Source organism: Oryzias latipes, chromosome 14 (genome assembly GCF_053564925.1).
Source record: "Oryzias latipes strain Hd-rR chromosome 14, Olatipes_Hd-rR_3.1".
Lineage (NCBI taxonomy): Eukaryota > Metazoa > Chordata > Actinopteri > Beloniformes > Adrianichthyidae > Oryzias > Oryzias latipes.
The window spans coordinates 14,165,889-14,181,839 of record NC_136250.1 but is presented as its reverse complement, the minus strand read 5'-3'; the positions used below and the strand labels follow the sequence as shown (position 1 = coordinate 14,181,839).

At 38.7% G+C, this 15,951-nt stretch overlaps 3 protein-coding genes across 3 annotated transcripts; all 3 read left to right on the top strand.

The window, feature by feature from the left end:
• Positions 1–1,864: 1,864 nt before the first annotated feature.
• On the top strand, positions 1,865–3,609 carry LOC101171185 (uncharacterized). Its single transcript, XM_004076378.5, has 4 exons — positions 1,865–2,069; positions 2,537–2,594; positions 2,685–3,014; positions 3,115–3,609. Exons 2-4 carry the CDS (start codon positions 2,558–2,560, stop codon positions 3,210–3,212), a joined length of 465 nt encoding a protein of 154 aa, XP_004076426.1. The 5' UTR covers positions 1,865–2,069; positions 2,537–2,557; the 3' UTR covers positions 3,213–3,609.
• An 827-nt stretch (positions 3,610–4,436) lies between these two features.
• Positions 4,437–9,457, top strand: bud13 (BUD13 homolog). Its single transcript, XM_004076379.5, has 10 exons — positions 4,437–4,627; positions 4,769–4,856; positions 5,258–5,342; positions 5,420–5,818; positions 6,122–6,426; positions 6,511–6,619; positions 6,772–6,910; positions 6,992–7,173; positions 7,319–7,400; positions 9,155–9,457. The coding sequence occupies exons 1-10, from the start codon at positions 4,491–4,493 to the stop codon at positions 9,246–9,248; spliced, it is 1,620 nt and encodes a 539-aa protein (XP_004076427.1). The 5' UTR covers positions 4,437–4,490; the 3' UTR covers positions 9,249–9,457.
• Positions 9,458–11,119: 1,662 nt separating this feature from the next.
• snrnp35 (small nuclear ribonucleoprotein 35 (U11/U12)) lies at positions 11,120–12,501 on the top strand. Its single transcript, XM_004076381.5, has one exon. The coding sequence runs from the start codon at positions 11,253–11,255 to the stop codon at positions 11,913–11,915; it is 663 nt and encodes a 220-aa protein (XP_004076429.1). The 5' UTR covers positions 11,120–11,252; the 3' UTR covers positions 11,916–12,501.
• The last annotated feature ends 3,450 nt before the right edge of the window (positions 12,502–15,951 follow it).

Sequence of the window (15,951 nt, the reverse complement as noted above, 5' to 3'; positions counted from 1 at the left end):
AAGATGATTGGAGTGGAACTTTAACTTGCTTCACTTGAGTTGCATCAAATTAACTTATAACAAAAGTCCTTTCTAGGCATTTTCAAGTGGTATTACAGTTTCTAAATAACTGACTTCCTCCTTTTTGAGTTAATTTCCTTCTAATTCAAATACAGTGGCTGGAATAGCCAAACAGGCTTGACATAAGATTATCTGACCTATCCGATCTACATAGACACCAAGAACCCCCACAGCCAAGCAGCACAATTAAGTGAAGTCACTTTTTTAAAGTCTACACCAACTACAGACATCCCAGAGAGAAAAAAAACTGATATACATGACATGCTTGGTTATAAGATAAACATTAAACATAAGAAGCTATAGTGTCCATCAAATTAAATGCTAGAGACAAGTATCAGAAACCATCAAACCCCTGCCCAACATTTATCATGGAAAAATAAAAGCAGTGGCTGATTTAGGAAGATCCTACCAGTAGGAAGCCAGAACCACACTATGCAGATCTCCAGATGCAGCCTGTGCACCTGATATAACCCTGCACTTAACAGCAACTTTAAAATGCTCGCAAGCAGGTTTTACATGGAACAGCATAACCAAGAGGCTGGCATAGAGGACAGAAACATCTGTGCTGAGAAGGAGCTGGAAGGGCAATGGAGAAGCTGGGAAACAGAGTGAGGGATGATGAGCGACATAAGGTCCAAATGCCAAATAGTAATGACAAACAGACTGGACTTTTTATTTGAGTTAAGAGTATTTATCTGTTCTAATCCCTCTAATAGAATTTGTCCTAAAATTATATATGTTGTTTCTCACAGAAGAAGTGTCGGGTTAAAACAACCTGCAACATCAGAGTAACAACATAAGGAAAGAAAGGCAACAGACCAAAGGTACCTATTTACGAGGAGAACGAACAGAGATAATATCCAGCAACAATCTCTCTCCGCTCTGGCGCATATTCTGTAGCCTCCTCTTTTTATTAAGTTTGTTGGATATTCCACAATTTATATGTGCTGAACTCTAAGGAGGGGGAACAGATCAAAAACAGCAGTCAGAAAACATTAATAGCAAAATGTCCATCTTTTCACAGTCTTCCCACATCATCTTTGGACCTGCTACGTCTTTTCTCACGGATAACTGACACAGAAAGGCCTTCGATTCCGGTCTTGACACAGATAACACGTAGCCTTCATGCTGATGCTGAGAAGATGCTAAGACACTTCTGCATGGATGATTATATTACTTATAGAGCTATTTAATGCATAAAATCAAAAATGAGATAACTTATATACATTATTATTCTTACAGTAAAGTTAGTTTAGTCATTTTTTACAGACTTTTTTGTCCAATTCAACTTTAATTTAAAACGTTTCTCTTAGAGGCCTGCAGGTGGCAGCAGAGAGTCAGCCGAGGTCAGCAGGACAAAGCTGGAAATTTCTGGAAGAGATGATGCAGCTCAAAAATAATAAAACATCAATAAATAATTACTAAATATAAAAGACACAAGTGAATTTTAAATAATTCAACAGCATACATGTCTTTAACTTAATCAGTGTTTAGAAAAATTAAACTGATCTATTTTAGCTTTAATTTGTCTGGACTGAAACATTCTGGCTATTTTCAGGTTACTCTCATCAGAAAATACTCTGCTGTACTATTCCAATGAAATAAAAAATAACAGGTGGGGTTTGGGGCAATTAAGTATGAATGGAATCACATTTTTTTCACTTCATACTCTGTTTTTGATGAAGGATCTTACTGAAAAAACCTGCACTGTCCCTTTGGGAGCTGTTTGGGGGGGCTGAAGGGGTACATGAGGACAGATGGACTTGGAACATGAAATGGAGAGGACAAGGTCGCAGACTGTGCTGGTGAAAACCACGAGTTCTTCCCAGCCACCTGCCTTGTGTTTTGCATCGGACACTGCAGAGGGGAGAGACGAATCAGATCTCTGGTCCAGCATCGTCCCTCCCACTCTGTCTCCATCTCTCCTCTCAGATGTGCGATCTTCTGCAGTGCTACTTCAGCTGAACTGAGCAAGCGGAGGGAGGTGCTCGATTTTCCTCTAACGTAAGGTAAGATTGCTGCTTCCAAAGGAAAGAATAATAGCCTTATGGTTATATCCAGATTGCAAGGATTATTCTAAAACATGTGGCCAAATGGAAATAATAAACAGAAGGAATTTTATAACAATAAGGATTGGTCAATACTAAATGAAATGACATATTTAGGTTGTGACTTTAGTCTTTGCCACAGAACCGTGTGAGAGGAGACAAAACAAAATCAAAGTTGAGACAGTCTGAATCTTGTTTTGACATTTGTTTTGGTCACATAAAGATTAAGTTTTAGATTCAGAGCACATTCATGGCAGTTTCACTATTTTTGTTTTGTTTTTTGCTTTATTGGAGCTATAAATTACCCCTTTCTAATCCACCTGTGCAATAAATAGCTTTGTTTCCCATTTACCCACTTCTATTGTGTGCACTCACTTGCTGTGTCACAACAACAGTTTGTTCTTTATGTTGTTTTCTTCTGTTTTCAGTTGAATGGCCCTTTCTCCATCATGATCAAGTCCCTGTTTGTTTATGGAATGGTGGGAGGTAAGAACACAAAGCTGAAGGTGTCTGAAATAAAATCACACATAAAATCAAGCTTGTTTCTGTATAAATGTTCTTTGTTCTTGTCTCTAGCGCTGCTGTTGCTGCCAGTCCAACCAGATCAGATCTCTGTATGTGTTGAAGATGATGAAGACCTGAGAGTAGACTGTATGATCAAGCCAGCTCCTAACAAAATCAACAGCTATGAGTTTTCATGGTCCTCGGGAACCAAGGAGGTTTTAATCAACACCAATGTGTCTGGGTCTAAAGCCGAGGCTCAGTTTAATGATAAAAGCCAAGTGGTGGAACTGGAGCCTCACGGCTACAGGATGACCCTGTCTGACTTCAAAGACAAGCTCCCACCCAACACCACCTACATGTGCAAAATATATGGGGAAATGAAACAAATCACAGTGGAGAAAGGTGGGTGGACTGAAGAGCTGAAGGGAATGAGTGTTAACCAAAAGCTGGCAGAATTTTTCGATAGATTTTTGGTGTGCTTCAATAATTTCCCTCTTTACAGATTCCCTGGTGCCATGCTCAGCAGTGAGCGTGTTTCTGCAGAGATCCTGGTTCTTGATTGGCTGCCTGGTCTTTTTCCTTCATCACAATGACAGCTGATGGCACTGAGAAGAGAACAGTCAGGCTTTTGCAGATACTCACTAAGCTAAGCACTTTCGCTTCTGTCACAGAATAGATCTCTCTTCCTTCTGTAAAAAACACTGGTAAATGTTTCCACTGTAGACGATTTAAATGTTTAGGAGCTGAGAGCTGTGAGTACTGAATGTAAATTAACCATTAGTAGAAATGAAAGTGCAGCTTTTTCGTCGAGGGAGACAGTCTAATGGCAGACTAAGAGATGCAGTTGCTGACTTATTAATGAGGTATTATTGATTTTATGTTTTCTTTTCTTTTACATTAAAAAGCACTAATAGTTTTTGTGGCCTTTTCCTCACTGCAAAAGCAGCAAATTGATTGTGTTCTTGTTTGCTTGTTAATAAAAGAAGAGCTCTGTGAATTTGCTTGTAATCATTTCATTTATGATTGAACAAATATAATTGTTTTGTGTGTTTGTTTGTTTTTGTTGTTTTTTTTAAATCATAAATCAAAGAACACTGTTGACAGATAAATACCAGTATTTGGAAATGTCACATTTTCTCAATGGAGCCTAAATGCATTGTCATTCATGGAAATCATACTAGACCAGCAGCTGGTTATTACTGTCTTAGATAAACAATAACCCATGACATTTAATCTGTCTCTACATATTGGACATGACATGTAACAGGGACAATATTTAGGTCTTTTTGTCTCTGTTATAAAAAGCAAGTAGTGACGGCCTATATTTTTGAAAAAGTTTTAGTGTAAAAAAAATGATCGACAAATAAAAAAATAAGAACAAGAATTGAAATCGTATGCAAAGAAGAGTAAAGACTTTTACAATTCAAAAACATTGCTCTCCTGTCTTTCTAGGCATCGGTGTATGACCGACTAAATTTGTGGGTCAATTAGGGAAATCAGGCAATTTTAGCCTTTTTGGTGACAGTCATTATTTGTATGCCAGTCACTGGGTCCCACCACAGACACAGTCTTGCAGCAGATTGTGGCCCAGTAGTTATCATTTTTAACTTCTTTGGAGTCAACTTTATCTTCAATGTATTTATTTATGCATAACAGTAACTTTTTTGTTATAATAATAATAATAATAATAATAATAATAATAATAATAATAATAATAATAATAATAATAACAATAATAACAATAATAATAATAATAATAATAATAATAATAATAATAATAATAATAATAATAATAATAATAATAATACAGAAACGCGTCTTCTTCCTCGTCGTCTACATTGACCCTTGACGCGACCCGTAGTTTCCCACAATACAAAGATGGCAGCGGTCGGTGGTGGAACCGGACCCGAGCTTTCTAAAGCTGAGTACTTAAAGCGGTATTTATCAGCTGACGACAACCATGGTGCATCTAAAGGAAAAGGCAAGAAGAAACGAAAAAAGCTTCCTGAAACAAGGTGAGTACCGAAATACTGCGCCGTTTGGCTTTCTGTTAGCATCCAAGCTAGTTTCCTTATGCTAAGCTATTTTTGATTTGGAACTTTGTTTCTATGAGTTTAATCGTTTTTATTTTGTGTTACTTCGTTGTTTTTATCTAGACTTAAAATAGTAGACGATGATATTGATTGGAGACAAATGGTCCAACAGCAGCCGGATGTCGAAGAGGATGAAGAGGAAGCTCCGGTGGTGAGTTAGCTAGCAGCCTTGCGTTAGCATTTCCCCCGCAGTACGGTCTACTATGTTTAACTTTTACACGCATGAAAGTCTGATGGCGATATTTGATTTGATGATAATAAAATGTATGTCTTTCTTTTTTGTTAACATTATTGAAATGTAAATCCAGACGTAACACAGGAATTTCATCTGACGTGAGATTGAATTGATCTGCTTTAATGCAGGATAATCGATGCAAGATAGATTTGACACATTGGTTTGAATGAAATATGTGGGAAACTTGCATTGTGTGTGAAGCAGTCAACACAGATGTTTGAACAGAGTAAATAATGATTTGATTTGGTCTATGTTATGTACATTAAAGTTTTAAAGCCAAGGAAACCTAAATTTTGTACTTTGATTTACCTTCTCAGATTGCAGAGTTCATCGATGAGCGGCCAGAAGAGGTGAAACAGATGGAGGCCTTTAGGACCAGTAACAGATGGAAAATAGTTGGGGGTAACTATAAAAGCAGTATATAAATTTGGCTTCTTTTAAATTATGTTGTTTTTCATATTAACTGTGTTGTTCTGTAGCGGATGAAGACGAAGACAAAACAATTGACGAAGAAAATGAGCAGGAGGAGCCTTTAACATCTAAAAAAAGTCGGCATGACTCACCAGAGCTGTCATCGAAAAGTGGGAGACATGGTTCCCCTTTCAAAAAACCAAGACACGACTCTCCAGACATTTCTCCTCCTAGGAGAGGACGCCATGACTCTCCGGATAAATCCCCTCCCAGGAGAGGACGCCATGACTCTCCGGATAAATCCCCTCCCAGGAGAGGACGCCATGACTCTCCGGATAAATCTCCTCCTAGGAGAGGACGCCATGACTCTCCGGATAAATCTCCTCCTAGCAGAGGACGCCATGACTCTCCCAGCAAGTCTCCTTCAAGGCAACATTTAAGGAAGTCTGGGAAAGTTAAAAGTAAAGGTGAGTTTTATTTTACAGTTAAGATTTTCTTTCTTGCTTTTATACAGAACAATGCTCATTTTGCACAAGTCACTGAAAAAGCTGAAAACGGCATACCAATGCCATTTAAGCATTGAATAAGCTTAAAGCTGGAACCTCTTAGATTTTTGGGTTATAGTAGTTACTAAAAATATCAATAGTTATATTGACACAATAAAATGTTTATGTAAAACACATTTATTTTTTTCTATTTCATATTAGGATTACTAGTTTTGCTCTCTGCACTCTAATATATATAGTGCAAACATTCTCTTTGATTCTCAGAGTCTTCTCCCACTAGAAGGAAGCCCAGCTCATCGTTACACGGTAAACCAAGGTCGCCAGATGATCGGCGGTCTCCTTTAGCTCATAAGACTAAGGTTAGGCTGGATTCAGACTCCGATCAATCTCCTCCACGGAAAAAGCAATCGAAGCGAGAAGCTTCCGACTCTGACCAGTCTCCCCCTCGGAGACGCTCCAGAACAAGGCAGAGATCCGATTCCGACCAGTCTCCACCAAGAAAGCACTCGAGGAGTGGAAAGGACTCGGATGGAGATCTGTCACCACCACGGAGACCTGGCCAGTCTCATGTGAGGGATCTGCGCTGTTCAGGGATTCGTGTGAAACCTAATTTGCAGCACAAACCCCATCTAATATTTTTGTGTGTTTTTCAGGACCACAGGATGCTTTCCGGAGGAAAGGCTGGTTTGGTATCTGTGGAGATTCTAAGGGAAGAGCAAAAGGAAAACCGACGCAGAGAAAAAAAGAATCAACCTCTTGAAGGTTGGCCTTGCTTTTGTTTTTCAGTTTTACTTTTAAAAAAAAAGAGAGTTTGAAACAACCCTTTTCTTATCGTATAACTTTAGACTTTCTATATTTCTGAAGTACCGGTATATGAAAGTGTTTTTATACTATTTATACTATTTACGCATCAGATGAATCTCGTAATGCGGAGACGGTCTTCCGAGACAAAAGTGGCAAAAGGAGGGATTTGACCTCAGAAAGGGAGGAGCAGAAGAGAAAAGCAGGAGAAAAGGCTGCAAAAGATGAAAAATATGCCCAGTGGGGTAAAGGGTAAATCCACAAAACCATACCAAGTCACTGAAAATGCTACTTCCACCACATGTAAGAAGACAAGTTATTGTTTGTGTTTAGGCTGGCTCAGAATCAGATGGAGCAGCAGAAGCTGGAGGACGCCCTGCTGGAAGCCCAGAAGCCCTTGGCCCGTCACCGTGACGACGAAGATCTGGACCGCATGTTGAGGGAGCAGGAGAGGGACGGGGATCCCATGGCTGCCATGCTTCGGCGGAAAAAGGAAAAAAGCTCAAAAACACAAGGTTTGAAACATTCTACAAGTTTTTGTACTTTTTTTTTTTTTTTTACTCTTCTGATGGAAAAATTTGGGCATTAGTACTTCAAGTACAGCAAATATCTCAGTTGCAGTTTTACATGATTCATTTAAAATTTTCTTACTGTTTCCAGACAAACCTCGCTACAATGGACCTACGCCACCCCCAAACCGTTTCAACATTCCTCCCGGTTACCGTTGGGATGGAGTGGACAGGTACAGTTGAAGAAAAACCTCATGGGATGCTGCTTGTCAACTTTTCAGCTCTTCTGCAATGTTTTAGTTTTGCAGTTGTGATGATCACAGTTTTAGGTATTTTCACTATGTAGCAGTGGTCCCCAGTTCCCGAGACGCGGACTGTATCCATTCATGGGGTCACTTAGTACCAGGCTGCAGACAAAAAAATTACATATAGTAACTTAGATTATTTCCTTTTTTTATTTTTTATTCTGAAAGTAGTTTTATTTTGGAAAACTACTTGATTCAATTTGCCACATGTGTCTATACTCTTGTTCACTCGCGCATCGAAAATACATCCACTACCTTCTTAAAGCGGCTTCTCCGACCTCTTAATAAAAAGGTAACTAAGTTAATAAGAAAAAACATCTTTGGAAAGTTTTTTTGTGGGAGAGAAAGAAGCCATTGAGAAAATGAAGGAAGAGTTTTTGACTTCAAAGTAAAATCAATTATTTACAGATAAAACCAGGAGTCTTCCTCCAAATATGGATTCATTGCGATAGTTGTTCCCACCTACAAAGCCCACTTTGCATAATATGCGTTGACTGACTCTAAAGTTACACATACGCTGTTAAAAAAGTTGCAAACACAATGGATTCACATTTTGCATTTTGCGTGTAGAAAATGCCAGTTTCATGACAGTTGTGTCATTTCATTTAGTGTTTTTTGTTTGGCACACCTTGAAGATGCGGCTGACGTTGGCACTCAGATGTTAGCCTCCATTTTGGAGTTTAAGTGAAAATTTACATCACATTTTAATGGATCCTGAACAAAGTCTAAGTTTAAACCAGCTGCAAATATTTTACAGAGAATAAGGATTCAATACAATAACATTTGAGAATGTTTCTACAGCAGGTTTTACAAATTAGGTAGCCACCTGGTAAGAACAGAAAATACTCTTCTGTGTTTATGATTAATTTTTTTTGCCCTGAAAGATAATCTGAGCCTGAATTATTATTTTTTCTGCGTTATAACGAAATTAAAATCTGTAATGTTGCCTTTAATGAATTTTTACAAATCAGAAACAACTTCAACAAATCAACAACTTTGTCATTGAACTTTCTTAATTTGTAAAACATTTATTTACTGGCAGTTTCAAAGTCTTTAAAAAAAAATCATGATTTAGCATTTGAATTTAAAAAATACATTTTTTAGAAACCAGACGCTAAAAAAATTCAACCTCTTCGGACTCTGGTCCATATAAACATTTTCTGACATAAAAAAATTCTTTATTCTCTTTGATCGTATCAGCTTGGAAGTCATGTCAGCCCAAAGTTCAAGTAACTTTGAAAGAATTCAGTCTCTCTGGTCTCCCATAGCTAACTCCATGACTTAGGGGGTGGGGGGCCTGGTCGTCGCTGCTACTTGTCTGTCTGCCGTGGTTAGGGGTCGGAGCCTTCCGGTGCCCAGTGGGGGGCGGAGGGGACTCCGTTAGCCGGGGGGTCGGGTCCGGTGCCTGGGTGGGGCGGGCCGGGGTAAACATTTGATTCTTGCACATTCTGCTTTTTATTCCATTTATTTGTTTGTATTGTCTGCCCACTTTAAATAGAACTATTCTAAATTTCAATATAACGTAAAATATATTAAATGAAAATAAAGGCATTCTATTCTATACCTGTTGGGGACCACTGCTATATAACATCATTTGTGTGCCCTGACAGATTGCAGATGGATGTTTTTGTTTTTTTCAAAACAGCAGATGTAATGGAAGGATTTTTTTTTGTGTGTTGCAGGTCGAATGGGTTTGAAAAGAAGCGCTACATGCGTTTGGCGGATAAGAAAGCCATGCAGGAGGCAGCTTATAAATGGAGCGTGGAGGACATGTAAAGGCACTAGACCATCGTGTAGATGGAACTGCAAACGGACACATCTCAACAAAAAAATGACCCAAATGTTCCACCTCATCTTTCCAAATCTGTTTCATTACAGAAAACTGTACACAGAAGTAATGGATCATAGTGGCTTTATTTTAATTAATGTACAAAAAAAGAAAAATACTTTTGTGTCTGTTTTAATAAACTCGATTTTTTTGTAAATGTTCCTTCAAGAGTGTTTATTCTCCCTCTGAGGTTTGGATGTTAAAGGACTAGTTCTGCCAGTTATTCGTGCTGTGCTTCAGGCTAGTTATGGTGTTATGGAGGCTTTGTTTTTGCATATTTAAAGGACCTCCTGATCTGACGATGAGACACCAAAGCCTAAAATCATAAACTGATGTAATATCACAGATCAGAACAAGTTTTAATTGTGTGGCAGATCAAAGATAAACTCATCTTTTTCAGTGGACTGCATAACTGCCAGATGTTTGAAACCTTCACAGCAGTTAAAGAATTTGGAGGCTGGTAATTCCTTAGAAATAAATTTCAAATACGGTATATTAAATTCTATACAATTAGCCAAACCACTGCCTTGATTTTTGACAATGGATTACTTTATTGGTGTTAGCCATTTAAAAAAAGAACAAACTTCTGTGAAAAGAATTGACTCCAAATGAGCTAATCCACGTGTTCAGCTTGTTTCCAACGCCACAGTAAAATAGGTACAGAAGCATTTGGACTTGGAGATTACTTTTAGGAACACTTATGAAAGGGCGGTCTGCCCTCAGGATGTCTGAATTCCAGTGATAAAATCCCACCTAAAAAACATGTCCAGACCAGTAAGATTTCTAATTTGAGCTAATTTATTTTAGCTAAGGTAATGTAGGTCAACGATAAGCCTGTCCAGGTGTAACCCCTCCAGTTTGAACACTCGGGAAGAGCAATTTCTGATGATGGCCAGTGGCTCATCTGTGTTCTTTAAACAGATGATGGTTTTCTGATCTAGGGATCTTATGTCTATGGCTATAATATTCCTAGTCAAAACAAGTCATTATTAACAGAAATTGAAAAACATGTCACACTTCTTAATCATAAGTCCTGTACAAATACTGTGGTGATTATACCATGGTGCTAGATGAATGGCTTGATAGAGTACCCTCAAAGTTCAATACCCATCATATCAATCCAACTTTACAGGACTTTTGTCTTGCTATTAATGTTTCTGACCCCTGGAGGATAAAAAATCCTCCATGTTCTGTGTTTTTGTTTTCTAAAAACACAGAACTTGGAGGATTTTTTAATTGTAAATATTTTGGGTAAATTCTATATACATAAATGTTGATTCCTTAAAATCAAACCATATTTTTTACATTTCATGAAGAACTCTGCTTTTTTTCCCATCCGTAAACGTCATGGAAAACAAACTTGCTATGGAACTTCAAAGTTTCATATGTAACTTGCAGCTTTTTGATAACCCCTTAAGTTAAGAATCATTAAAATGTCTATGTAACCCCATTTTTATTTTATTTTTTATTGTTTTATTTTAACATCTTTTACGTTTTTTCTGTGTTATTGTTATATTTTTTTTATTTTATATTGCATTTGTTATTTGTACATGTTTACATTTTTCTATTTTTCTATACTTGTCATAATTGTATGCAACTGTCTAAACCTCAAGTGTTTTTTCAATAAAAAAAACCCACTAAGGAAGAGCACACCCAAATGTGGTATAGGTTCTTCTTTAGTGTGCATGTTTCAAAATGAAATTCTCAGTTTGGCTTAAATAAAAAAATAAAAAACTAGTTGTTGACTGAGGTGACGCACTTTTAATTACAAAAACTGGAGCCGGTAAAATCGAAAAGAAATGTCGGTCATCAACGAAGGCAGCCCGGAACCATTCTAGAGTAACAGAGTAGGACTTGTTCCCTAACGGATTATTTTTCCTGTTGCACGCAGAGTTTGGAGCTCGCGGCTCTGCTAGTGTTTTTCAGGACCCACCAAATTTCTTCTCGGCTTCATGGCGGAGTGGTGTCCGATAGCGAAGGAGTATGACCCGCTAAAGGCCGGTAGTATTGATGGGACGGATGTGGAGCCCCATGACCGCGCCGTGTGGAGGGCTATGTCCGCCCGCTATAAGCCCAACAAGGGGGTCGTGGGAGATCCGCTGCTCACCGTCTTTGTGGCCCGCCTGAACCCGCAGACCTCCGAGGAGAAGCTTCAACAGATCTTCTCCAAGTACGGAGACATCAAGCGACTCCGACTGGTCCGAGACATCGTGACCGGTTTCTCCAAAGGTTACGGCTTTATTGAATATAAAGAGGAGCGGTCCCTGACCCGGGCCCGCAGGGACGCCAACAAACTGGTGGTGGATCAGCACGAACTGTTCGTGGACTTTGAGCAGGAGAGGACTCTGAAAGGGTGGATTCCGCGGCGTCTGGGTGGAGGTCTGGGAGGCAAGAAGGAGTCTGGACAGCTGCGTTTCGGAGGAAGGGACCGACCGTTCAGGAAGCCCATCAACCTCGGGGCCGGGCCGGTGCAGGATTGGGGCAGAGCCGGATCCAGCGCATGGCAGGACCGGAACCGACATACTAGAGATGTGGATCGGGGGCGGGGCAGCAGGGAAAACAGAGGATATCGGGACAGGGACCGGGAGGATCGCCGGTACAGAGACAGGAGGTGATGCAGCAGGGATAATGAAAGGTCTGGTTCGGGACACCAGCGCGGATGGCGACTCGTCACTTTTCGGGTGTTATCGGAACACAGTGGCTCCACATCCGAGGGAAGAGTTTCAGCATTTTTAGTCCTTTGATTGGACTAAACCTGAATTGACCCTGCGTTAGTCTCAAAAGGGTTTAAAAGAAGAGAGAGATTCGTGCAAAACTTGTTGTTGTTTTTTAACTTTATTTCTGATTCACATTCAGATACACAGTAAGTTTAAACGATTACATACATCCAGATTCAATGATGAAATAATGCACATACACATATACAACTAAAAAAATAACAATAAACCAGGTTGGGGTTTCTGACAGAATATTGAACCTTTCGATTGATTTCGTTTCACGATCAAATGAGCTGAACTGTCTCTGTTTTTCATGAGACAGAAGATAATTGAGTTTCCTTTCAAAAACATTAACATTTTTCTGTTTGACTATGAATTATAAGTCAGAATACAAGAAAACAAATGTGTTTTTTTTTAAATATTAGAATGGTATTGATGTCTTAATTTTTTGTACACTAACCAAAGAAATAAACACATAAATCCCTTTTGTGTGCTTGTGTTTTCTTGTAATTTAAATTACATTTAGCTGCTTAACTGCTGCTCAGCAAAAAAGCAGTAAAAAGACATCAGATTTTTGTTTTGTCTTATGTCACACAAACCACTTTATTCTTTATTTCTGTCTTTGTATCGTAAATGTGCACAGTTAAAGGAGTGCATGCTTTTTAACAGATCCCGTATAGAAATGGATTAAAAGATATGACAAACATCATGAAAAAGCAAGGAGCCAGACCTGGGAGGTTCCACTTCAGTGAGGATTTGATGTTTGTGAAATGATGCCCTCTCTGCCCTGTATTTGTGATTAGTACTAGTATTAGTATGTGATTGGGGAATGAAGTTATCTGCCCTTCTAAGGTTTCAGATTACCCCTCCTCCAAATGCTCGTATGGATCCAGAGCAAATGCCATCCTGTGAATCGGAAACAAAGAGCTGAGCTGTACTTGTATCTGCAGGGCCGAAACAAGGTGAAAAGGAGATTTTTGCTTATGTTGTTGGATTTTTGGGAAGAAATTTGCCCCCTTTAACGCGAAGAAGGTACTAAAACTTAATATTTGTTGGATCGCGTTCATTATTTCCAGATGCTTGACATTGTCTTCTCATGGTTGCTTTCTTGTCCAAACCCTCTCCGCTGTCTGATCCCCCTGCTGTTTCCTTTTCCTGTTTATCCTGACAGTGGGGGAAGAGGATTGAAGGACTCTGACTTTGTTGATATATCTCCTTGAAAAACCTTTTTTAGACCCATGTTCCTCATAGGATGTCTTATTGTCTTTTCTTTGAACACACCGAGTTGATAGTCTTCAGAAACAGATATTCTCGTTGGGATTTATTTCTCTGTCCTGTCTCAAATGGACAAACTTATTCTTAAGTGGCCTCTAAAAAGGTCCAGGTTTATCCGTTTTTCTAGACTTGTATTTGAGTAACATAAAACATTTGGAGTTTTTTTATGTTACATGAGAAAAATATGGTTTAAAACCTCGTCAGTTCTGAACTGAATTTCACAGTGGAGGAGGAGTGGTGGCTTTATGAGGCCTTTCTAGGTCTCCGGTGTGAATAATAGCTAAAAAGTAGAAGATAAATGCCTTAGGTTTTACAAACTTCAGCCTGGCTTTTCTTTTCTTTTTTCATTAGTAAAGAGCCCTTTCCTGGTTTTACATGACTTAACTCCACCTAGAAGCCTTTTTGAAACCATTCTCTTCTGCTTCTCTGCTCTTCTTTTGTTACTTGATGTCGTCCTGGAGTTGTTGAGCAACGTTTGAATGAGTTGCCCGTCATTCTGGCTTTTGGGGAGCCGCTTTCATCCTTTCCCGGTCTGTAGCTTTGTCAGTGTCTGCTGCTTGACCTTGTTCTTTTGAGCTGTCGTCTTAGAAATTTAGAGACGGAGACGTCCTGACGCACACTTTCATGCTTCCTAAAAAAAACAAAAAAAAGGAGGGGTCGTACTTGTTTTGAAATCCAACAGACTGACTAAGAAAAGGTCTGTTTTACACGGCGCTTTTGGTCAAATTTGTAAAGCTTGTGAATCTTTTCCAGAGCCCATTTATGCAGCAGGACGCCGTCCAGAAAGATTAAGCACAATATGATGAGAAACCTGCACACAATATACTTATTTGTCAATTAAAAAAAATCTTTTAAAAGCAGACTTGAACTGATCCCAAAAGCTGTCAATATGAGGATGAATTTAAATGAAAGCAAATGAAAGAATTACAGGTTTTGAAACCACACTGACTTTAAAGAGCCTAATCATGAGAACATGAGGTCCTTATTAGATGTGGTGCCTTTATTATTAACACGTCTTTTTCTGGAACTGGTCACATCCCACTCATTCGGACCGACCTCACCAAACATTAAACTGTGAACGCCTGTGGTGGTTCTGACTAAAACCACCATTTGTCAGGTGTTTAACAAACTGACTGGATGCATCAAAAGGTCAGTTTGCAGCGTTTCCTTGTGCTGTCTGCTTTAATTCTCCTCTGTGCATCGGAGTCAGGTTATTGTGGTAGCCATGGCGCTCTGTTTTCCTCAGTGAGTGGCAGATACAGTAGAAATGAGCTCACACAAAGAAGCAGCAGGACCACTGGGAGGGCTGAAAAGTTGTAAGAGGAGAGTAGAAACCAGTTTGAATAAAAGCTACTTGAAACCAATAGAAAGAACAAAAAAGTCCCCAAAGCTTGCTGTTGTGAGCAGAGCCTTGTGACCATGGAAACCGAAGTGACATGCAATGCTGAGTCCTAATGTATAAGTATAACATGTTAACAAGTATAACAAATGTAATCTGAGTGCATAAAAAAACTGACCCTACAACAAAAAACGGGAATGGTTGGCCTGGATCATCTAGCCTGTGCTTAGTGACATGCCTGTATGAATGGGACCTTTCACTTTTAAAAACGCATTTCATTTAGATTTGGTTTATTTAAAGGTTCTTTAAAAGTAAATATGTAAAGTTACTGCTTCAGGCTAGTCTTCAAAAGAGGATAACCTGAACAAACAGTTCCACAAAGGGGTCCAAAGGGTTCTGTCAAGCCCACCTTTTGTTAGTCACCAATACACCAATCATGAATAATCAGAGAGTTCCTGCAGATAATAGGAACCAAAGTTGTATTGGTGGTTAAAACTGTAAAGCATGTAGAGAAATTGTGAGTGTATGATCTCTAGAAATGCTCCTCTACCTTAGAACCCCTTTCTGCCTGTCTTCCAAAACCAGGTCATGTTTCCTGCAGATTTTTATCCCCAACATGTATGTCACTTCGTGAGTGATGATGCATTTAGTACATAAATTGTTGTTTTTTTAAGGATTTTGTAGTGATTATTCCTCGGTTCTTGTGTTTTCAAGTTTTCCCTTTGTCAGTCGCACCATTGTTGTCAATCATTCACAGCTGTCTGGAATTGTGTCAATGATCAACATCAGTGTATATAAGTGTCTGGATCTTCAATGTCGAAACATCTGTTTTGTTTCTATTTGGCTTTTTTTTTGTCGCTTAGTTCATGTTTATGACCTTTTCAAGTTTATCAAAGGTTCAATTGTCTGCCACCAAGCCTGACCTCCTGTTTTTGATAAAGGCCACCAGTCATTTCCTGTATATTAAATCAATATATTACTCTGTGGTATTTTTAGATAGTAACTGAAACAATTAACCTAAACTTTTTGTTTGTATCAAATGTTATTTCAAATGAGAATAATTATTGGTAACAAATGGGAAACTATCTGAATTCTCAAAATTAGTTTTTCTCAAGTTTTATAATAAAATACCCATTGTTATATTTAAAATTTCATATTTAGATTCTTCCAATCTTTGTCAAAAGCAAACATGCACAGGCTTAACCTGTTTTTTTTTCCTGCAATCCTGTATTAAAGCAAAGAAAAGATTTTTTTAATTTACAACTCATTCCAACCGTTGATTGTTACTGTTGAGGTCTGCTGACTCATGCTTCCGTCATG

Bases quoted from the DNA above. Each gene is read 5' to 3' on its own strand.
- LOC101171185 (XM_004076378.5), top strand. From the start codon at position 2,558: ATGATCAAGTCCCTGTTTGTTTATGGAATGGTGGGAG. The intron at 2,595-2,684 runs GTAAGAACACAA...TCTTGTCTCTAG, and splicing joins TGTTTATGGAATGGTGGGAG to CGCTGCTGTTGCTGCCAGTC. The intron at 3,015-3,114 runs GTGGGTGGACTG...CCCTCTTTACAG, and splicing joins ACAAATCACAGTGGAGAAAG to ATTCCCTGGTGCCATGCTCA.
- bud13 (XM_004076379.5), top strand. From the start codon at position 4,491: ATGGCAGCGGTCGGTGGTGGAACCGGACCCGAGCTTTCTAAAGCTGAG. The intron at 4,857-5,257 runs GTGAGTTAGCTA...TTACCTTCTCAG, and splicing joins ATGAAGAGGAAGCTCCGGTG to ATTGCAGAGTTCATCGATGA. The intron at 5,343-5,419 runs GTAACTATAAAA...GTTGTTCTGTAG, and splicing joins CAGATGGAAAATAGTTGGGG to CGGATGAAGACGAAGACAAA.
- snrnp35 (XM_004076381.5), top strand. From the start codon at position 11,253: ATGGCGGAGTGGTGTCCGATAGCGAAGGAGTATGACCCGCTAAAGGCC.